Source organism: Megalobrama amblycephala, linkage group LG14, assembly GCF_018812025.1.
Source record: "Megalobrama amblycephala isolate DHTTF-2021 linkage group LG14, ASM1881202v1, whole genome shotgun sequence".
Classification (NCBI taxonomy): domain Eukaryota; kingdom Metazoa; phylum Chordata; class Actinopteri; order Cypriniformes; family Xenocyprididae; genus Megalobrama; species Megalobrama amblycephala.
In genome coordinates, this window is record NC_063057.1 from 8,606,713 (window position 1) to 8,630,081 (window position 23,369).

General features: G+C 37.1%; 2 protein-coding genes across 4 annotated transcripts in view; one reads left to right on the forward strand and one right to left on the reverse strand.

Annotated features, from left to right (window-relative positions):
• The window catches only part of cped1 (cadherin-like and PC-esterase domain containing 1), a 75,894-nt gene that overhangs the window by 5,434 nt on the left and 47,091 nt on the right, over nt 1–23,369 (forward strand). For both annotated transcript variants that reach the window (XM_048156510.1, XM_048156509.1), the window contains exons 2-4: nt 6,055–6,226; nt 11,855–11,949; nt 12,561–12,642. In XM_048156510.1, the coding sequence (XP_048012467.1) occupies nt 6,055–6,226; nt 11,855–11,949; nt 12,561–12,642 (349 nt within the window). The remainder of the gene's footprint in view (nt 1–6,054; nt 6,227–11,854; nt 11,950–12,560; nt 12,643–23,369) is intronic.
• Nucleotides 21,528–23,369, reverse strand: LOC125245775 (non-classical arabinogalactan protein 31-like). 2 transcript variants are annotated; one of them, XM_048156515.1, is made up of 3 exons: nt 23,195–23,369; nt 22,384–22,431; nt 21,528–22,008 (listed from the first exon to the last, which is right to left on the reverse strand). In XM_048156515.1, the coding sequence occupies exons 1-3, from the start codon at nt 23,274–23,276 to the stop codon at nt 21,566–21,568; spliced, it is 573 nt and encodes a 190-aa protein (XP_048012472.1). In that variant the 5' UTR covers nt 23,277–23,369; the 3' UTR covers nt 21,528–21,565. The 2 variants fall into 2 exon arrangements, with proteins under 2 accessions (XP_048012472.1, XP_048012470.1); XM_048156513.1 differs by having other exon boundaries at nt 21,528–22,041.

A 23,369-nucleotide genomic window follows, 5' to 3' on the forward strand; every position in this document is an offset into this window, starting at 1 on the left:
GGCGTGTTCGGTATGTTATGTGTTTGATGTGGTTTGTTTTCGAATACGTCTCTAGGAGAGGGTAAAAAAGGGTTATTTTTATATATAGGGGCCTCTCGACAGCCATGATTAACCTCTGAACCTTATACACGGAGCCAGTGGTAACAGAACCCCTCATCCAGAGTGGCACAGAGAGAGAGAGGTATTTGTGGAGGGGGAGGAAGAAATGAGGAAAGCGCAGAAAAACAGGGAGAAGTAGTTTGTGGTGGGGGGAAGCTTGAATAAAATGTTGAGCCAATGCCAGACGTTTAGCCAAGTAAACCATTCACTTTGCATGGACAAGCAGAGTTTGAGGTCTCCTTTGAATACTAACAGAACCCACATTTTGTTTTCTCCCTTCTTTCCACATCTCAAGCGGTCTCTTGAAGTCTAGGACATGTTAACCCGACCCAGCTGTGCTTCAAATATTGAATCTGGACTTTTTTTTCAACAAAAAGTCTAATAAATACTTCCGACTAGTAAGGACACTTTAAAAATGCTGGGTTAAGAACAACTTAGGTTGGGTCGAAAATGGACAAACCCAGCGATTGGGTTGTTTTAACCAAGCATTTGGATTAAATGTTTGCCCAACCTGCTGGGTAGTTTTATTTAACCCAGCTATTGTTTAAAAATGACTATATGGGTGGCTTAAAATGAACCTAAAATAGGTTTCTACAAAAGCAAATCTAATCAATCAATCAATCAATCAATCAATCAATCAATCAATCAGTAGCTTCATTGCATTAAGTTAGGCAAATCTATCTATCTATCTATCTATCTATCTATCTATCTATCTATCTATCTATCTATCTATCTATCTATCACTTCCTGCTTCGCTACTGTTCGGACGCTCTTGCTTACAGCTCCGCGCTTTGCTCTATTGCTTTTATAATTTATCTCCTAATTTTAACTATAGCAAATCAGCACAGTGCTCAAACGACAAATCTTGGCACCAACAAACTTTTTAACTGGAAGAATTGCTACAAAAAAGGGGAATTTTTATCCAACCAGCCTCCCACTGACGGCAGCCATCAGCTTACATTCCGGAGAAGGGAAAACACAGCTGACTACATCCATGATTACTAAACTAAAATTGAAAACGTAAAACCTGTAAACTTAAAGCTGTTAAAAGTACTTCAGATTTTCATGTCTAGCTTTCTCAAGCCAACTTCAGAGTTTGTTTATGAACTTTACTCATCTAGTTGCAAAGTTCCAAATGTGACACATCCAGCTGGATTTTAGAGGCATAATTGTTCTGAATTCACAGATCATTTTCTATTCCGATGTAAATGTTTACACATTACAGTTTATTGTGAGAGAATAATGTCTGTGTTAACTTTTTGTGTAAGTTAATTTTTTAAATGCCACTGCTCAGATGGTAATTTTGTTTGCCGTGCCTTTCCACATTGCTGATGTATAAGTTTGAGATGATAAAGGTCTTTTGGCATGGACATTAACCTCCAAAGTGTTATCCTGACCACACTGGATAACTTTCTCTGACTTGACTAGAGGCTAGAGCACAGAATGTTTTGGTAGTCTTCACAACTAATACCATCTAATGCTGTCACTAATACAGCACACTTTCTTGTAAGGGTCATGTGTAGGATTTCTGCATAGTATCTATCAGGGTGGTCTGTTCTTTTTCTTGTTTATTGTGTCAGGGGGCATGTGCAGATTGAGTTGTTTGATTGAGTACAGATGTTGCTCTGCTTAGATTTGTTTCTTTGTATTATACACAACACTTGTGACCCCTTTATATAAGTGTGAGCATATACTGTATGTGATTTGTTTCTCAATCAGCATTGCATGTGTGCATGCATGACTTTGCATGTTTTTCTGCATATGTGCCGTAAAAGTCATGACCCTTTGGAGACAGTGTTAGGAGGTTGGCCTCTAAAGATAGTAGCATTATTTTTAGTCCAAACACTTTTGGAGTTTAGTTGCACATACCAAAAACATCATCAACTCTGTCTCTCTCATACTTACACATATGCAATCCCTTTAAAAAAAAATAAAAAATCAAACCTCTCATTTTCATTCAAGACTCATGGTTCCCACCTGTTTGAAATGACCTTCATCGTCTCCAAGTTAGCAAGCGAAAGAGGATGCTTTCCCATGAAAGAGCAATTTCAGCTGTGATTTGACTGTGTTTCCATGCACCAGAGGACTAAATTAATATTTATGTGTATATTCAGCTCCTGTTTTATGTGGTGGGAATTAAAGCAAGATTTCCCTGAGAGGATTTAATGTTTTGTGTATATCTGATTTAATTTCAGATCTTATTAAAGTTAATGTATCATTCTGCTCTCTCAGCTCTTTGGGTTTATATATATATTCCTCTCCCTCCCAACTTCCTTTTTATTTCCCTCTTTCTTCATGAGATGTTTCTTATTGGTTGTTATTACTTCCTTTGAGCGCTGGGCTGTTTTAGGCAGCACTTTAATGAAGTAATGATGTTTGTGTCTTGGGCCGCAGACACGGAGGGTGAAATGAATGCAGTCCAGTAATTGCATGTTTTAGATTAGCGTCTGCAGCCTGAGGTCTCACAGAGGGGCAAGAGAGAGGGAGCAGATTGGAGGAGGAGAGACAGACTGGGGAATGTGTGGAAGAAAGAGTGGGAAACTAAGTATATATGAATGGAAATTAGATGCATCTTGTTTCTCTTGAGTTAATGATGAAGTTGGAATTCTAGTACGTAAAAAAATAAAAAAATAAACATTATAAACTAGATTTTTAGTGGTGTCGCCCCATGAAGAACTCACCATCACAACACTAGGGTGTTGCTATGGAGTTGCCAGGGTGTTTTGTAGATGGTTACTTAATGGTCAAAGTCTTGATATTCTAGTCTCTAGATATGAGTCCAACCTTCAGTGTAAATATGGATTTTTTTCACAAATTTTGTTCATTAAGTGAAAGTCTAATTGCTTTAAAAAACATATTATCCATAAAAGAATATATGAGGTAGAAAATAAAATGATAATAAATGAAAATAAAATAATTTAAATGAATTATATATATATATATATATATATATATATATATATATATATATATATATATATATATATATATATATATATATATATATATATATAAAACACACACACACACACACACATATATATATATATATATATAAACATTACATATTAATATAGTAATGTAGAACTTTTATTTAATAATAATAATTATTAATAGTATTATTTATGTATTATTAGTAGTAGTACTAGTAGTATTGTTGAAAGGTAGTTACTAATATAATTAAAATTAAATGTAAGTATTATATTTACAAATAATAATAATAATAATAGTAAAATAAAAAATAATGTTGTTATTTTTATTATGTTTATATGTAAATATAATTCTTAAATATAATTTATTAATTTAGATTAATATTTAATTTGTATATATAATGTATAATTTATTTTATTTTATAATTTTTATCGCATAATTCACATTAAAATATATTGAAATATTAATAAAAGTGAAATATCACTTAAAGGCAGGGTAGGTAAGAAATTTTGTTCCAAATTTGTTTAAACTTTCTATATATATACATGCATAATTAAAATGTAAGAACTCTGGTAAAAAGAGTATAAAAATCGAGTGACTCTAGACCGTTTAATCTGTATTAAATACAGCTCATTATTTCCATCCGGGACGAAACATAGGATTGGCTTAGGCGGCTGTCACTCTCTCGCAACCATGGCAACCACCCTTTTGCCACACATGACCTGCCCACTTGCGCGCGCACGTTTGATTTGGGGAATCCAAGAGGCACGGATCCTAGGAATACCAAAACAATGGCAGAGAAACAGCAAGCTAAATTCACAGTATCGGCCTATGCAGTTAGTGAAGGCAAACCAGGCAAAAAAGGAAGACAGTAACAGTACAAGAAAAGGCAATGAACAAAAAGTCTTTGGATAAACAAAGAAATAAAACGCGAGTTAATATCGGCGTGGCTTTCCAGCGATGGCGAGAACTGAGGGAACTCAAGGGGCTGAAAAGTGACTCCTTGATGGCTTTATTTCTGCTGGACAGGTAAATCTTTCTTTTTGTATTTTGATCATACATATTTTTTTGTTTATTTTTTCATGAAGCATGTGTCATTAGCACACGTAGCTGCGTAATATAGCTAACATAACATTACTTAGCGAGCCGTAGTAGAGACGATAAATAATGATAGCTATAGTGTTGAATTGTGCATAATTTTACCCTCTGTCTAAGTCTTTTACCATGTTCACCTGCAAGTTTACCTGCACGTTTTTTTCGCCTTTGTTTTGTTTTTATATTCTCTACCTATGTTTACTGATGTCTTTATCTTGTATCTGTGTGTGTCGTACACACTTTGTTGTATGTGTGTGTTATTATTTTGTGTCTGCAATGCAGTTGTGAGTTGATATTTGAGTGTATGTTACTCTGTTGATCTGTAGAACAACGTATATGTTATGAATCTTACACGAAATTCATCTTCATCACAGTGTAAATGATGGTAATGGAAAAACGTGTATCATGCAACCTGTTTTTAGCTTTGCCTTATAGATAACTAGCTCGTTAGCGAATCAAAAAATATATATTTTAAACTTTACCAATATCAATATGCTAGCTTGATAGTGAGTACTAAAATACATCTTGTTTGTTTATCTTCATAATTTTAAAGTTATTTTTATTACATGTGATTCTGACATGATGTCACTACATGCACTGTGCTCCTTCCTCTCCGCTCGTCTCAGGTAAATAATGCGTCTTCCAGCTCAGTGGTCGGAGTCACACGTTCATGCGTTTTGGGGGCGTGGCTTTGGAAGGAGCCCAGAAGGGAGGGGGTGGAGTGAATGGAAATAATGAGCTGTCTTTAAAACAGTCGTGAGAGGTCTACAGACACTCGATTTTTATACTTTCTTTTTCAGAGTACTTACATTTTAATTATGTATTGATATATAAATAAAGTTTAAACAAATTTTGAAAAAAAGTTTTTTATACATTTTTTTGCCTACCCTGCCTTTAATGCATAACTAACCGTATTATTATTATTATTATTATTATATGCAAATAAAATACTTTTTATTTATTTTATAATTTATATTAAAATATATTTAAATATTAAATATTACTTAATGTATAACCCTTTTATTATTATTATTATTATTATTATTATTATTATTATACACATTCTCTTCTAATGATTTGTCAAAGTTGTTTTTTTTTTAATCCTTATCTTATGTATGAGTAATAGTAAAGCTGTTTTGAGAACTAAATGAACAAATAATGGGGTGCAAGGGTTGACTTTGGCCATTTAGGACCCTTTCATTAATGTGGCTGAGCTCCCAGATGGAAACATTTACAAGCAGAGGAGGAGTGGACCACTGAGAGAGAGCGAGAACAAACAGCACAGCACGACTGCAGAAAAAGAGATGAAAACATACAGAAAGAAAAGAAAAGGAAACGGTATCATCCATGCTGAAGAAGAGGAAACGCTCCCCTCCCCTCTTCAGTCACACACTCTACTGAAGCTCTGCCCAAATAACGCTGTGTTCCTCTGAATATGTTACGCAACATAGAACTGGATGATCGTGTGCTATATTTAATATGACTTTTAATAAGACTCACATTGTCAAACTTTTCTCGGGTGCTAAACTAAACCGTATCCCACAGTTCTCCTATGCAGTAGCCATCACCTGAAACTCTAAACATGTCAAGGCATCTGAAGTCTATACTCTGATCTAATCCTACTTTCAGGGAAAACAGGGTTCAGCCCTCCTCCCTACCTTGACGGCCCATAGAGGTCATTACCACGCTAGACTGCATTATGGGTACTTTTGAAATGCTCGGCTGCCTTTCTGATTAGCCCCTGGTGTTGTGATCCTCACATGTGACAAAGCCAGAGGATAGTTTGAGCCCTGTTATGAGCTTCATGGAAAATCTGTAACTTACAAATCAGGTTTATTGTACATAAAGTTTTAAAGGAAGTAACATTAGGTATAAATTCAAATATAAAAGTGTAGTTGCTAAACAGTTCCTCTTTTATTTCTCTCCCAGGTGCATCATTCTCAACGCAGCTGTGAGGGAAAAGCCATTATTCTTACAGGCCAACATGCTCCGACGGACACTGAAGTCCAATTATACCAGAGAGTCCTACAGCAGCAGGGTTATCGAGTGGATCAGGCCCGTTATGCAGAGACCAGCGCCTCACTCAGACAGGACAGAAGAGGTGAGAGAGCGACATCCTGCCCTTTTGTGTGTAAATCCAGGCTATATTACCTAGAAAAACTGCTTACTACACTGAATGCTGCCTATTTTTGTCTTCAGTATGATAAAAGTGCAACAATCAACACCTCAAACTACAGCATACTACATGGTTGTCACATGACCTCATTCAGCAAGTAACATCTGGCTGTCATTTCTAATATGCTGTACTGTAAATATCTTAATTTAGCATTTTTAATCCAATTGTGTGTTGAAACATGGCTGAAAATACTTATGTTTCATTTGCCTAGGTAGGTGCATTTCATTATGGCATATCGTATTCTATTTTGACGTCCATGTTTAATAATGCATACAGAAAATCGTGTGCATATTATGCATTGAATACATAAAGCATATTAAAAATGCATGCATAAACTGTATGGGCTCAGGACAGATTGGGTAAGTTTGGACTGGCATGCTACCAATATCTATTTTTGAACCTCGTATCACAGTATGCAAATTTTCTGGATGCATGGATTGTCTGCAGTGAACTACAAAAATGTGTAGTATACAACCAACACATGGTGTAAATGCAACACACTTGGCCTTTTCCATTTCTAATGTGAAGAATGAACTAGAAATTATGTAATTTGTAACTTTACTGTTTTTTATATATAATACATTTTTGTTGATTTTACTTTCTTTGATTGAACTGGATTTTTGTTTTATGCCAAAAAAGCAAAGTAATTGTATTTTTTCAAGATGGACACTCCTCACTGAGGTCATATGACAACAATGTAGGATGCTACTGTTTGAAATGTTTATTGTTGAATACTGTGCAGTTTCATATTATTTTTTTTTAAGTATGCAGTACACAGCACATACTGTATAGTATGTAGTATGCATGTATTCCAACTAACCCTGACTTGACTGTTGCGCATGTGTCTTCAACAATGTTGTGTGGGTTTGTGTTTCAAACGCTTATCTGTGTAAGCACTCGGTGGAGAGCGTCAAAGATATTTACAACATGTTTTTGAAGCGTTGGTCATTGTAGCCAATCACAGGTATGTCTGTTGAGTGCATGAACACAATGGCCAATCAGAGGTGTTTAAGAATCCGCTCAACAATGCTCAAAATGCTAGGGGGAAATGCTGGTATCGTCACATTTTTAAAACTTCAGTACTGACTCGATACCGAAGTCTGTACTTTTGACAACACTACCAGGGACACAGTCAAATATAGTTTAGTGGTCATTATACAAAAATACTTGACAGCAGAATGCTGCGATTGACCAATCAGAATCAGGTATTCCAGAGAGTCATGCAATACACTGCTCTGTTGTGTGCTGCTAGCTCATGATCTCAGAGGATTGTTGTTTTTCCTATCCACCGTCAGGTGATTCAGGGGTTAATTTGGTCTCTTTACGGTCACAGCTGGGGTCCTAAAACCCTCCTCCCCACCTCCACCAGGTCGTGACTGGACACAGAGAGGTGATTGAGATGGAGGCCTCTCAAGCGAACTGTGCTGCTTAGTCTCAGTAAATGTCTTTGACACACATAGCGCCGACCATTGATACTTGGTTATGTCATAATTCATCCTGATATTCATATTGATGCATAAAGTAGTATTATGCAACTATTACCACAAATTGAGGTAGTTAAATGTGAGCCCTTTCTTTAAAAATAAACAATCCATTTTTTATATAAAAGTGTTTTATAAATCTTTTGGAAAACCATATTTGCTGTATGAATGATGTAATAATGACACATTATTGTAGGTGAATAAATACAAACAAAACACAGTGAGGTCCATACACCTGAGACTACTACTAAAAATCCCTCTATTTTCCATTTCTCCAATTTAATTTACATTATATACTATACATTGAATGGCAAATTATGGTATCAGCATAACAATGTGAATGAGATATTTTACATAGACCTAGAATTTTTTTAATAGGATTTTTTGATTAATAGAGAGTTGGAACAAACAGCATTTATTTAAAATAGAAATCTTTTGTAACATTATAACTGCAATTACTTTTAATATTCAAAATTATTTCATTTTTTTGGACACCACATTATTTTTATTTTATTTTATTTTATTTTATTTTATTTTATTTTATTTTATTTTATTTTATTTTATTTTATTTTATTTTATTTATTTTATTTTATTTTATTTTATTTTATTTTATTTTATTTTATTTTATTTTATTTTATTTTATTTTATTTTATTTTATTTTATTTTATTTTATTTTATTTTATTTTATTTTATTTTATTTTATTTTATTTTATTTTATTTTATTTTATTTTGAGGAACTGGGCAGGTGTCTGTTTGCCTCTGCGTACTGAGACAGGTTGTCAACAGCTGTCAGTCAGATTGACGGACAGGCCTGCCAACCACATCAAAAACACTGAGGTCATCAGGCCAACAGCTCCACCCTAACAACTTTACCAGAAACATACACAGAGGCGCTAGTGATAAAACATACACTCATCCTAATGCCAAGAATGCTGGAGGCATCAGTGAGCTTTCCAGTGCTAATTCATGACTGGCACATTGAACTATATCTAAGATAGCGCATGTGTATATGTATGTGTGTAAAGTGTTTGATCGTAGATTCACATGTGGTGACAGTTTTGTAGTCAGTACATACTAATGGAGATGCTTATTTAAGTATGGGCTGTTTAGTATGCTGTAGCCACAGGCTGTAGTCTAGGCTTTGGCCTGGAACTCCACAGGACACTATGGGAATAAAGTGAAGCAGAAGAATTAAAATGCATGGAATTGATTAGAAACGATGAGCTGTTAACAGCGTTATTTGAAAGTAGAATGAGCTGAAATTAACGTGATCGTATCAGGAGGGATATGAAGGCTGATTTCCCATGATTCCCTTTGGCTATAAACAGTACTTCCTGTTGTTTGGGCTGGGACGGCACTCAGGCACAAATTATTTGGACTTTTTGCCAAATACACACCAGCCCATTTCCTGGAGCACTGCTGACTACTACAATAACTACCAGATGTGCTTTTTCCAGTGTCTCTCTCTCTCTCTCTCTCTCTCTCTCTCTCTCTCTCTCTCAAAGAATTTAAAGAAGTTTTATTAGCTCAATAAACAGTGGTTCAAATTTCGTATGCATTAAAAAACATTACAAACAACTTGATTTAACCAAGTTGTTCCTGGATCATAAATGTTCATAATCCTAACATTACCCCTAAGTCTGATTGGTTGGTTGCCATTTATTATTGTTGTTATTATTATTATTATTATCATCATTATTAACAACAGCAGCAACAATAATAATTGTATTTATTTATTTGAATTATTTCTGGTTGGTTAATCAAGCTGTCATGTAATGAGGCTCAGGATATGATCCGTCATGTGCCTTAATATATCTTGTTTCAAGTGGACCGACCATATTGTGACTGCTGGATGGCTAATTGGACATTTTGAACCTCTGGTCTAGCATTTGGTGAATTAAAAACACCACTCATAAATCATATGTGTTTGCATGCAGAGAGATTGCGTAGGCCGTATAGGGGGCTACATGTCTTTGATGTCTTGATCGAAACCATGAACGGGTCCCTCCTTTAATTCAAAGTTCAAAAGAAATTAAAAAGTTATAAGAATGTCAAGTATATGTGAAGGCAATCTTATACGAAAAGGAAAATTGGCTGTGCCTCAGTTTCTTCCTGACTGCGCTGTGTTGCCACAGCGTTATGTAATCTTTTGTCCTCATTTTTAGGTCTGTAAAAGGACTTCGCAACTATTGGCCGCCTTTATTATTAGAACTTAGATTTTTCCAAGCCTTAAGCTTTCTTCCTTATCTCTTCATATTATGAAAATACTGACAGCCTTACTTACGTTTTTGTGTTACTTTTCAGTGTTTACTTAGCTATACTTTGGGGACCGTTGTCCCTAGAGTTGAGCTAAATATGCCAAAACCTCCCTTTGGAGACATTCAGGAATATTCTCTTTCGTCAACAAAATTATGGTATTTAACATTATATCCTAAATATCCTAAACTTGCGTAAAGATATTCTAAAGTTACATTTTAATAATAACAATTAGTATCTAAATATTATCTAAATATTAACCTATTTGCTATTTTATTATTATTATGCAACTTTTAGGGACGTCCTCATTTGAAAAAAACTATTCATATATATATATATATATATATATATATATATATATATATATATATATATATAAAATACAGTTGCAAGAAAAAGTATGTGAACCACTTGCAGAATCTGTGAAAATGTGAAAAATTTTAACAAAATAAGAGAGATCATACAAAATGCATGTTATTTTTTATTTAGTACTCTCCTGAGTAAGATATTTTACATAAAAGATGTTTACATATAATCCATAAGACAAAAAAATAGCTGAATTTATTAAAATGACCCCATTCAAAAGTTTGTGAACCATTGGTTCTTAATACTGTGTGTGGTTACCTGATGATCTACGACTGTTTGTTTGTTTTGTGATGGTTGTTCATGAGTCTCTTGTTTGTCCTGGGCAATTAAACTGAGCTCTGTTCTTCAGAAAAATCATCCAGGTCCTGCAGATTCTTCAGTTTTCCAGCATCTTTTGCATATTTGAACCCTTTCCAGCAGTGACTGAATGATTTTGAGATCTGTCTTTTCACACTGAGGACAATTGAGGGACTCAAACTCAACTATTAAAAAAGGTTCAAACATTCACTGATGCTCCAGAAGGAAACATGATGCATTAAGAGTCATGGGGTGAAAACATTTGAACAGAATGAAGAAGTCCATATTTTTCTTATTTCGTTTAAATATCAATTTTTTTTCATTTAGTACTGCCCTTCGGAAGCAACAGAAGATACTTACATGTTTCCCAGAAGACAGATTAAGTACAATTTACCTTGATCTTCAAATTCCTGTTTGAACCTTTTTTAATAGTTGAGTTTGAGTCCCTCAATTGTCCTCAGTGTGAAAAGACGGATCTCAAAATCATTCAGTCACTGCTGGAAAGGGTTCAAATATGCAAAAGATGGTGGAAAACTGAAGAATCTGCAGGACCTTGAGAACCTGCAATACATTTTTTTAGGATACATTGATGAATAAAAAGTTAAAAAGAACAGTATTTATTCAAAATAGAAATCTTTTTTTGAATAAACAAACAACATAAATCTTTACTATCACTTTTTATCAATTTAACACATCATTGCTGAAAAAAGTAAAAAAATAAAAAAGAAAGAAAGAAAGAAAATACTGACCTCAAACTTTTGATATATATATTTTGATATATATGTGTTTGTATTTCATGGGGCCTTTAAATTATAAAAACATATGTTTAAGAATAGGGTTTGGATTCATCTATAGTAATAATAAATAATAATAATGAACTTTTATTAAAAAAACAAAACAAAAAAAACAATTTGATTTAGAAATTCAGAAATATGTGTGTGTGTGTGTGTGTGTGTGTGTGTGTGTGTGTGTGTGTGTGTGTGTGTGTGTGTGTGTGTGTGTGTGTGTGTGTGTGTGTGTGCTTAACTGCCTTAATCATCTGATTTTGGCAAACTGTCATCAGCATATAGTTCAGCACATTGCTGAATTTGCCATCTTTTTTTCTTACTGTATTTCTTCATCTCTTGCTAAATACACTCTCTCTTGAACACAGATGGAAGAGACTGGTCTGTCTTGCTATGTCTAAAGGGCTCTGAAAAAAGTTGCCTGCGAAAAATCAACTTCGCCCATCCGCAGCACTACCAGAGGGTAAGACCACCCACTCCCTATCTGACTGAAATCACATCCAGAGCTCTTGAAGAGATTCCTGTTTATGATGCAATGTGATGCACAATTATTTAAAAAATATGCTCTATAATAGATCTGAAACTGAGAAGGAAAATCAAACACAAAAGCCAAGTCCTTATGCCAAATGCTTTTTGTTTGAAATGCGTGTGAAATAAGATCTGGTCCAGAGATTCAAAGGGAATGTTTATAGAAACCAGGTTTGTAAAACATTCCAGCATCCTCGACTCCTCTGAGCTCATGCAGAAAATATATAAGAGCCTGAGCCATTCTTGTATTTTACTTATACAATTAATCTGAAATCTGTATTTACTTATACAATTAATCTGAAATCTGTATTTAGTAATGCTCATATAATGATCAGATTTGCTTAAATATCCCAGCTGTTGGGCCATTTATAGTTCTGGAGGTGATCCAAGAACAACTGCTACTTACTGTGTCAGTTATTAAATCTCTCTCGCTCGTAGACCATTAGTCATCTCACAGGATCTTAAGGCATTACCGAGAAACTGTCTTAAATGTTTTTATACTATCCATCAGGGTGGTCTTTGTTAAACTCTGACCTCTTCACACAGGTTAACATAATACCAGCCTTTGCCGGAGCGTTTCTGGACATGGGCGGAGTCTGCCGGTTTTTGACGGACAGCCAGTTGTCAGGTGAGCAGGAATGTTCCAAGCATTTTTTTTAAACACAGATACTGAGACATTGATATTTGCAGCCACAACATGACACATGTAGTTTTTAAAGGTGCCCAAGAATGCTTTTTCACAAGATGTAATATAAGTCTAAGGTGTCCCCTGAATGTGTCTGTGAAGTTTCAGCTCAAAATACCCCATAGATTTTTTTTAATTATTTTTTTTAACTGCCTATTTTGGGGCATCATTAACAATGCACTGATTTACACTCGGCACCGCCCCCTTAAATCGCGTGCTCCCTGCCACACGAGCTGTCCACTATATTACAGCGCATTTACAAAGTTCACACAGCTAATATAAGCCTCAAATGGATCTTTACAAGATGTTCGTCATGCATGCTGTATGCATGCTTCGAATTATGTGAGTAAAGTATTTATTTGGATGTTAACGTTTTATTCTGAGTGAATTTGAGGCTGTCCTCCGTGGCTAACAGCTAATACTACACTGTTGGAGAGATTTATAAAGAATGAAGTTGTGTTTATGCATTATACAGACTGCAAGTGTTTAAAAAACGGCTCTTGTCTCCGTGAATACAGTAAGAAACGATGGTAACTTTAACCTCATTTAACAGTACATTAGCAACATGTTAACGAAACATTTAGAAAGACAATTTACAAATATCAGTAAAAATATCATGCTATCATGGATTATGTCAGTTATTATTGCTCCATCTGCCATTTTTCGCTGTTGTTCTTGCTTGCTTACCTAGTCTGATGATTTGGCTGTGCACAGATCCAGACGTTAATACTGGCTACCCTTGTGTAATCCCTTTCATAATGTTGGGAACATGGGCTGGCATTATGCAAATATAGGGGCGTACACCCAGACTGTTACGTAACAGTCGGTGTTATGTTGAGGTTCGCCTGTTCTTCGGAGGTCGTTTAAACAAATGAGATTTATATAAGAAGGAGGAAACAATGGAGTTTGAGACTCACTGTATGTCTTTTCCATTTACTGAACTCTTGTTATTTAACTATGCCAAGGTAAATTCAGTTTTTGAATCCAGGGCACCTTTAATGACTGTTCTGTGGAACAAAAAAGGAGAAGTTTTGCAGAATGTTCATGTTTCTCTTTTATGTAGCAGTCCAGTGACCTGAGGTGTTTAAAAAAAAAACAAAAAACATAAAATCACGATAAAACTAGCCCATATGACATGTGCACTATATTCCAAGTCTTCTAAAACAATATGACATACTGTAGTTTTAGAAGAAGTTGACATTTTGCAAGAAACTGAAAGGGTCAGTTCTCATAAAAATGAAATTTCTGTCATCGTTTACTCAACTTCAAGTTGTTTCAAACCTGTATAACTTTCTTTCATTTGTGGAACACACAAAAAATGTTATTGTCCATCTAATAAAAGTAAATGGGGTACAAACAGTCTTACTTTAGTGTTAGTTACATACTATTATAGTATTTAGTAATATTTTGAATTAGATTTTTTTTAATCTTTTCAATTTTCATTTTAATTTAGGGTTTAGTAATTTGATGTGCTTTTGTCAGTTTTATTAGTTTTTGTAATTTTTCTTTTTACCTTTAAAAGCCTGCTGAAGTGTCTTGGAATGCTCAGCATTATTCGGTGTGTTGACTTAATTTTTAACTGAAACAGGAAGATGCGTTTAGTTTGTTACAGCTCGGCCAGAGCTGTAAAACCGTTTCTCCTCCTAATGTCCTTTATATCACTTTAAAAGCATTCTGTGCAGAATTCAAATGGGTCCAATACCTTTTGTGGTCTGTGCCGACTCGCGCATATGATCCGCTCTGTGCTCTCGTGTCTCTGGGCCAGAGCAGACTGTGCTGCTCGCACTGCGGCGGTTCACGTGACACTAACACGAAAACAGACTTCATTCGCGTCAATGGAAAGCATATTTACACTGTCTGAATTATTCCCTATTGTCTATATAGTGCACTAAGTGCCATTCACCATGTAGAAACTAGTAAATGTGTGAGCAAATGATCAATTTTCCGCTGCTTCAGTGTCTGTTGATAGTGTAGGAGGGGGCGGGACTTAAGATTCTAGAAAGCATTTGATTGGAAGGAAGATTTGATGAGAAGCTGAAGTGCGATGTGATGTCATGAAAATCCATGATCAATTTTAGCGGAAGTGAGATACTGAAAGTTTTGAATGCTTATATCTGCTAAATGCAAATTTTGTCATTGTTTTGGAACACAGCTGCTTATTCATAACCTTAAGGCTAACATATTCATACTAAAAGCTAAAAAAAATTAAATTTTGATTTCAGGGGAACTTGAATTTATGTTCAGTATTATATATTTCAGTTTTAGTACTTGAACTTAGGCCCGTTTACACTAGTGCGTTTTCATATTAAAACGTCATTTTAAAATGAAAACGATCTCCGTCTACACTACACGGCTAAAAACGCATGTCACATGACTGTTCAGGCACACTGGGCATGTGCATACAAGTGTAAGCAGTTGCCTCTTGGTAGCTGCAGTATTAAAAATCTGTATTTTAACTGCACAATGGCTTACACGGTCGCCAAGGATACGACTCAAACGCAACCTCAGTGTTTTCAAACTAAAACAGGCTCTGCAGCATTTTTGAAAGTCTGTTTTTGAGGGTCGAAAATGCCAGAGTAGTGTAAATGACAGGTGTAACTGTAGCACCGTGTAACCGTTATATTTTTTGTATTTTATTTCAGTTTTTATTTCATTTGACCCTTAGCAAAAAGGGTTAGTTACTTAGTTACTGTCGCTATGACAACGTGCTGACAGACAAGACGGAGCAGATTACTTTTTGTATGAAACAAAAAAGTTTTTTAAAGAAATTCAAACAATAATAAATAGGCTACCGTTTCAAGCTTTTTTTTTTTTACCTTTAATGTGTTGTGACTCGTGACAGATCTCTGTAGCCTAGCGTCTTAGTTCAAGCGGCACATGAACCGATCATCTCTTCCTACTAGTAATAAACATTAGAAGGTATGTTGTTTCAACCACATCAATGCACAAGGTTTTTTACATTCAAGTCCACCAATGTTAATTTATTAACTCTCCTGTCTGGTTTGTTTATCAGACAAAATGGCGGATTCAGTGTCATGATTGGTCAGATCGCCCGTCAATCAAACTCGGGGCGAAGGGCGAATTACCAACCCCTTAGGATCTCATTAGCTTTCATTAGATGGAGTGAAACAGTTCTTTTTTTTAAACCTTTATAAAAAAAAAAAAATTGGTTGGAAAAACAATGTCCATTCTCAATTTAACATCTCTGACAGTGCTGTGTGTGTGTGTGTGTGTGTATGTGTGTGACTCACTTCTGTCAGCAGTGTATTAGAGTGTTTTAAGGTTTTCTCTGTAATAACTTATAAAGGTCAGTGTCAAGGGTGATATGCAACTTTGTTGCATGGATATTAAAACATAAGTGCACATCATAAATGCCATTTAATAACAGCCAGTGAATTATATGTCAAGAGAATGTCAAATTAAAGCTCTTTGAACTTGATCATGCTTAATTTGACTACTTTAAACCAATTATAATCACTTCTGAAAAACCTCAAAGGAGGAGGATAATGGTGTATGTTTTGTGACAATAATGACCGATTTTTCACCCGCTGCCCCTGTGGCATCAAGACCGCCCAACTTCAGAAAAGGAGGCTTGGTCTCCAGCTCTGAAACAATATTGTCCTTCCTGTTGGCCCATCGCCCACAGAAACATGAATGATTGAGTCCTGGTGTTTGGTGTGTGGCTAGGCAAAGTTTTAGGTCTCCTTTATAATATCTGAAGGTAGGGTGCACAAATATACACATGACATGGACAGGTCAGTGACCGGAGTTGAGTGTAAACTCAGCATAGCTCACACGCTTAGGTTGGGAGTGACCAGGACTTTGGCAGAAGCATGGGTTACAGAGATTCTGATGTTTTTCCTAGTGTTTCGTTAGGGTTTGAAACAGGGCCCAAGGCTGGTGCATTACCACTTACATGTTCATTCCACCAAACACAGCTTTGAAAATGGGTTTGAAAGTTTGGGAAAAAAAAAAAAAAAAAAAAAAAAAAAAAACCATTTAAACAAAAACATATCTGTGGAAATGATGTGCATGGCAGAAGAACTTTAAAATGCCTATGTGTCTTTTACAAAGTGACAATCACCAACTACTTCTCTGGCATGTGTAATACAGCATTTAGTTTTTGCAGATCCATGTGAACAGGAACGTCATTTTTTTTTTTTTTTTTTTTCCAAAAGTGCCGTGCTCGTTGCCACTCAGTGAACTAACCATAAGGCAAGGGATTCCTAATAGGGTTTATTTTTTGTGATGTTTCTGGCAAAACAGCAATGAAAAAATTCAGATCAAGCAGAAAGACATTTTACCAAACTTTATTTGGTGATAAACACATTACGACTGACATTGGCCATATCACAGTCCCCCACAGTCATGGCCATCACCTTGTCTAGGTCCATCATGTCCGTCACCTTCGTGTCCGCGACCTCGTCCGTGTCCACCGTGGCCTCGTCCGTGGCCTAGTCTGTGTCCAAGACCTCGTCCGTGGCCTAGTCTGTGTCCGAGTCCAAGACCAAGACCAAGACCTAGTCCGTGTCCGTGTCCGCGACCGCGTCCGCGTCCGCGTCCCCTGTGGCCATGACCTCGACGGGGATGTTGAGGACCGCTTTCGCCACACACTGGAGGCTGGGGCGGCTCGGCGGCAGGCTTCACTGGAGGCTGCGGCGGCTCGGCGGCAGGCTTCACTGGAGGCTGGGGCGGCTCGGCGGCAGGCTTCACTGGAGGCTTCACTGGAGGCTTTGGCGGCTCGGCGGCAGGTTTCACCGGAGGCTTGGGCGGCTCGGCGGCAGGTTTCACCGGAGGCTTGGGCGGCTCGGCGGCAGGTTTCACCGGAGGCTTGGGCGGCTCGGCGGCAGGTTTCACCGGAGGCTTGGGCGGCTCGGCGGCAGGCTTCACCGGAGGCTTGGGCGGCTCGGCGGCAGGCTTCACCGGAGGCTTGGGCGGCTCGGCGGCAGGCTTCACCGGAGGCTTGGGGGGCTCGGCGGCAGGCTTCACCGGAGGCTTGGGCGGCTCGGCGGCAGGCTTCACCGGAGGCTTGGGCGGCTCGGCGGCAGGCTTCACAGGAGGCTTCACTGTATGGATACAGATAATCAGTTCATTAAGCAGCATTCAAGCTCATATACAGCACAAAAAGCATGAATAGCAAGTCTTAAAGTATATTTTATTTCAAGCAATCATCTTTATTAATTTTGTAAAGCCATCCTAAGCTTGAAACTGTATTATGGGCTGAATTCAGGTACTTTTGTCATAGAGTATGACAAAAAAAAAAAAAAAAAAAAAAAAAAAAAAAAACCCTGACAACTGACTCAAACTACAAATAGTACAGTACATATACCTGTATATGGAGGCATACACTGATGTCCACATCCATTGCTGCAGCATTTCTCATTGTTCGGACAGTCATAGTCACAGGAACACAACTCGCCACAATGTCCCACTCCAGGCGTTTTGCTTGGACACTCTCCTGGCTTTGCTGACAGACATTACAGAGAAACCCATATGACTGAATACCGAATGTCACTCACGGTTTAAAAAAAAAAAAAAAAAAAAAAAAAAAAAAAAAGTTGGAAGTTGTCAAAGATGATCAGAGTAGGTTTTACAAGAATACACTAGTTCATCCTTTGTACTTCAAAGTTTCATGTGGAGTTCAATGCGTTACTTGTCATTTCCTTGCGATTTGTGAAAGTTACTAGCAATTTCTGTGTGAACACTTGTTTATGCACCAGTTCAATGCGTTTCTTTTGGAAGCCCTCTGGCATCCATTAGTTGAAACTCACTGAAAACAGGCGGCACGCACAGGTTCACAGTCAGAGCGACAGCATTTGCATCCTCTCCAGAGCAGGCTCTATCAGAAGTACATTCTTTACGGGACGGCACAACCGTCGGCGGACACGGACCAGACACTTCAATTCAAGAGGATAGTTAGGGGAGACCAGGGAGTGCTGTAATAGTTTGTTTCAGCAGTTGTAAGGCTATCTCTCAAACTTAAATATATTTATCTGCTTCTAGTCGAGTATTTGTCACCAACACTGGACCATTTTCTTCTAGAGCTTCTGTACAATCAAAGTTGTGTTCCTGCTATCACTGTAGAGCTGCTTTGAAACCATCTGCATTGTAAAAAAAAAAAAAAAAAAAAAAAAAAAAAAAAAATATACTATAAAAAGGTGACCTGACTAAACTGTCAATTAGTTTCAAACACAAGGAAAGCAGTTACAACCCCACTACTGGTAGTGGGTGTAATAGGAGCACAAGGCTGATAGAAGGACAGTTAACAGGTTGTTCATAAAATGTACTATTATAACTAAATATAGACTACTAATGTAGACATGGTATTGTTGCAATTCTCTAAGCAATCTTCCATAAATCACTTTCAGATGATTCAGAATGCTGCTGCCACCAGATCCCTGACAGGAGTTCGCAAACAGGAACATATAACTCCTGTCCTTCAGTCACTTCATTGGCTACCTGTGTATTATAGGATAAATTTTAAAGTTCTTTTATTAGTCAAGTCGTTAAATGGGTTAGCACCATCTTACCTTTCTGATTTGTTGACAGTCCATCAACCTACAAGAGCTCTTAGGTCTACCAAGTTGAGGCTCTTAGTGGCTCCTAGATCCAGGCTCAAGACTAGGGGAGATTGAGCATTCTCTATAGCTGCTCCAAGATTCTGGAACAGTTTGCCTACGGAAATTAGAACTGCCCCTACTCTGTCCATTTTTAAATCTAGGTTAACTTTTTTCAGTTGATCTGTCTTATAATATGACTGTTGATGTCCTGGTTTGATGTTTTGTAGTCATTTATCTGTGACTGTCGTTTTTATTTTGTACAGCACACTGGTCAACGGTAGTTGTGTTTAATTGTGCTTTATAAATAAATTGAAGTTACTATATGTGGGAAAAAAAAAAAAAAAAAAAAAAAAAAAAAAGTCATTTTGTAAGGATGCATTTACATGTTTCTTCGGGCTATGAAATCAAGTTAAAAGATCTTACCTACTCCAGCATCTGTTGTGCTTAACCATGCAGACAAACACAACAAAACAGCACTCAAGCAGTACACTCGAGCTATCATCCTCTTGGTCTGCAAGCTCACAATGAACTCTGCTAGACAATGTACTAAATGAGTGAATCAGGAGTGAAAACGAGGCACGCAAAACTACACTAAAATGTGCTGCTGAGAAATGTGTTTTTAAAGACCCATGGAGGTCTGATTGGACAACTCCTGATGAAACTCACCTGCATCTAACTTTCTATCCTAATCTTGAAGACCTTGATTAGCTTGTTCAGGTGTGTTTGATTTGGGTTGGGGAGTGGAGCGCTGCGTTCACACCAGATTTCGTAATAATTATGGTAATTAAGAGATGATTGAGTGTTTCTTTGGCAACAATATCAACACCTAAAATAATTTGCAGTGGTCATTTCAAGGGAGTAAGGCATCAGGCACGTCTGAATCCAACGTTAGCTTCACTTCCTGTTTCCTGAGATAGGCCTACCTTCATCTGATCGATTTTTCAAGGCAGCATAGAGTTATCCTTAGCTGCCTTTAATATCCCACAATCCTGTGCTTTCTATTCTGTGACAGTTGAGCTAAAAAAATGGTGTCTAAAAGTTGCGTTTGCTGGCCAGTTTGTGAGTAATTGTAGGCTACATTTTTGACCAACATTTTTGGAAACACTTTTGATGTCATTTCTAGCGAGAAATTACTACTGTAGAAATATTTTAGTTCTCACCAAAGCTTGCGCTATATTGCGGTAGATTAAATGCCTCAGAAGTCTGTCCGAAATCCGTTTCATGGAGGTGCCTTCATGCACAAACACTGCCTTACAAGTCATTGCTTGATAAGGCAGCAAGTCGGCTACCTAGGTTTTCAGACACAGCCCACGTTTACAAATTGAAGTTGGGTTCGTTCACGTCATGTCGTAATTACCGTAATTCTGACTTGTAAAAGCATTTATCTAGTCTGCGTCTTAATGTGCATACTCTCCATGCTAAATATGTGACATTAATTTTGCATGGAATTTCTAGACAGATTTCTGGGGGTCTTTGTGGAAAGAAATTAAGTAATTTTGGCCTTTATGTTGATGCATGTGCTGTGTCTTCCTCACAGAGAAGCCCAGGTGGAGAGAGAAAAAAAAAAAAAAAAAAAAAAAAAAAAAAAAAAAAAGTACTTAAAGTGCTCTATTGTCCAGCACTAATTTTGTACATAAGTACTAAAGAATTTAGTATATTAAGATAATTTTAAGAACATCTAAGTGTACTCCACTGTGCTATTGGGACACCATGAAATATGAACTTAAACGTGCTTTTAATATACCACCTCAGTATTTAAAAATAATTACTACTAGTACACTATGGGTTCAAATATACCATTAGTATAAATTTTTTAAATACTGATAGTATATTAAAAGCACATTCAAGTTATTTCATGGAGTCTCAAAATAGCACAGTTGAGTACACTTAGATGTTCTTAAGTACTAAAGAAGAATTAGTATATCATGTACAAAATTAGTGTGCAAAAATAGAGCACTTTAAGTACATTGAAGTGTACTTGTTTTTCACCTGGGAAATTAGTGTGCCTGACTGTATCCTCCTCTGCCTTTTTTTTTTTTATCTCAGGAGTGACATCTCCACAAGGGAATCATGTGGCGTGCTTGTTGCCACTTCAGTGGTTTAACCATAAGGCAAGGGATTTAAATTAAACCTAAGGGTTTAAATTGTGATTTTTTTTTTTGGGCAAAACAGCAATGGAGAAGCAGTTTTTGGTACACAAAAACAAAAAACAAAAAAACAAAAAAAAAAAAAAAAAAAAAAAAAAAAAACACAACACCCAAGCAGAAAGACACTTCACTAAACATGATTTATTTGTTGATAATACACTATGACTGACATCCAATGTGTCCATCACCATCGTGCCCATGACCGTGTCCGCGTCCATGTCCATGTCCATGTCCAAGGACTTTTCCTAGGAGGTGTCCTAGGAAACCTCCTAGACCTACTCCTTGTCCACCGTGGCCATCACCTTGATGGGGAGGTTGAGGACAGCTTCCGCCACACACTGGAGGCTGGGGTGGCTCGGCGGCAGGCTTCACAGGAGGCTGGGGCGGCTCAGCGGCAGGCTTCACTGGAGGCTTGGGCGGCTCAGCAGCAGGCTTCACTGGAGGCTTGGGCGGCTCAGCAGCAGGCTTCACTGGAGGCTTGGGCGGCTCAGCAGCAGGCTTCACTGGAGGCTTGGGCGGCTCAGCAGCAGGCTTCACTGGAGGCTTGGGCGGCTCAGCGGCAGGCTTCACTGGAGGCTTGGGTGGCTCAGCGGCAGGCTTCATTGGAGGCTTGGGTGGCTCGGCGGCAGGCTTCACTGTATGGATACAGATAATCAGTCCATTAAGCAGCATTCAATATCATTCACAGCACAAAACACATGCATGAATAGCAAGTCTTACAGTATTTTAAGCAACTCCCTTTATTAATTTTGTAAAGCCATCCTGTGCTTGAAACGGTATTATGGGCTGAATTCAGGTACTTTTGTCATGGAGTATGACAAAATTATATATGTATTAAAAAAAAAAAAAAGCTGCCAATTCAAATATTACATAACATGCAGTACAAATACTTGTATATGGAGGTATACACTGATGTCCCCATGCATTGCAGCATTTCTCATTGTTCAGTCAGTCAGAATCACACGCACACAACTCACCACACTTTTCCACTCCAGAGGTTTTGCATGGACACTCTTCTGGATTTGCTGTTAGACATGACAGAGAAACACATGACTGAATGCTGAAATGTCAAGGTTTAAAAAAAAAAAAAAAAAAAAAAAAAAAAAAAAAAAGTTGTCCAAGATGATCAGAGTAGATTTTACAAGATCCTAATTCATCCTTTGTACTTCAAAGTTACATGTTTAGTTCAACACGTTACTTGTCATTTACTTCCTCCAGTGCAGGCTCTATCAGAAGTACATTCTTTACGGGACGGCATGACCGGAGGACACTGACCAGACACTTCAATTCAAGAGGATAGTTAGGGAAGACCAGGGAGTGATGTAATAGTTTGTTTCAGCAGTTGTAAGGCAGGGGTTTTGCTATACATGTCTCAAACTTAGATTTATCTGCTTATAGTCGAGTATTTATTACCAACACTGAACCATTTTCTTCTAGAGCTGCTGTACAATCAAAGTTGTGTTCCTGCCATCACTGTAGAGCTGCTTTGAAACAATCTGCATTGTTAAAAAAAAAAAAAAAAAAAAAAAAACCCACTTTGTTATATTATATTACATTATATTATATTGGTGACGACTAAAGTAGTTTCAAACAAAGAGCAGTTACAACCCCTAGTAGTGGGTGCAATAGGAGCACAAGGCTCCTATGACATGGACAGTTAATAGATTGTTCATAAAATGTAGGCTACTATTGTGAGTGTAGACTACTATACACGTTTAAAAGTCATCTTGTAAGGACACATTTACGCATTTCTTCGGGCTGTAAAATCAAGTTAAAAGAGCTTCTCACCTGCTACTCCAGCGTCTGTTGTGCTCAAACATGCAGACAAACACAACAAAACAGCACTCAAGCAGTACACTCGAGCTGTCATCCTCTCGATCTGCGAGCTCACAACGAACTCTGCTAGAAAATGTACTGAGTGAGTCAGGAGTGAAAACGAGGCACACAAAACTACACTAAAACG

Bases quoted from the DNA above. Each gene is read 5' to 3' on its own strand.
- LOC125245775 (XM_048156513.1), bottom strand. From the start codon at position 23,276: ATGACAGCTCGAGTGTACTGCTTGAGTGCTGTTTTGTTGTGTTTGTCT. The intron at 22,432-23,194 runs GTGAGAAGCTCT...CATGTCTAACAG, and splicing joins AACAGACGCTGGAGTAGCAG to CAAATCCAGAAGAGTGTCCA. The intron at 22,042-22,383 runs GTGAGTTGTGTG...GTATCCATACAG, and splicing joins CTCTGGAGTGGAAAAGTGTG to TGAAGCCTGCCGCCGAGCCA.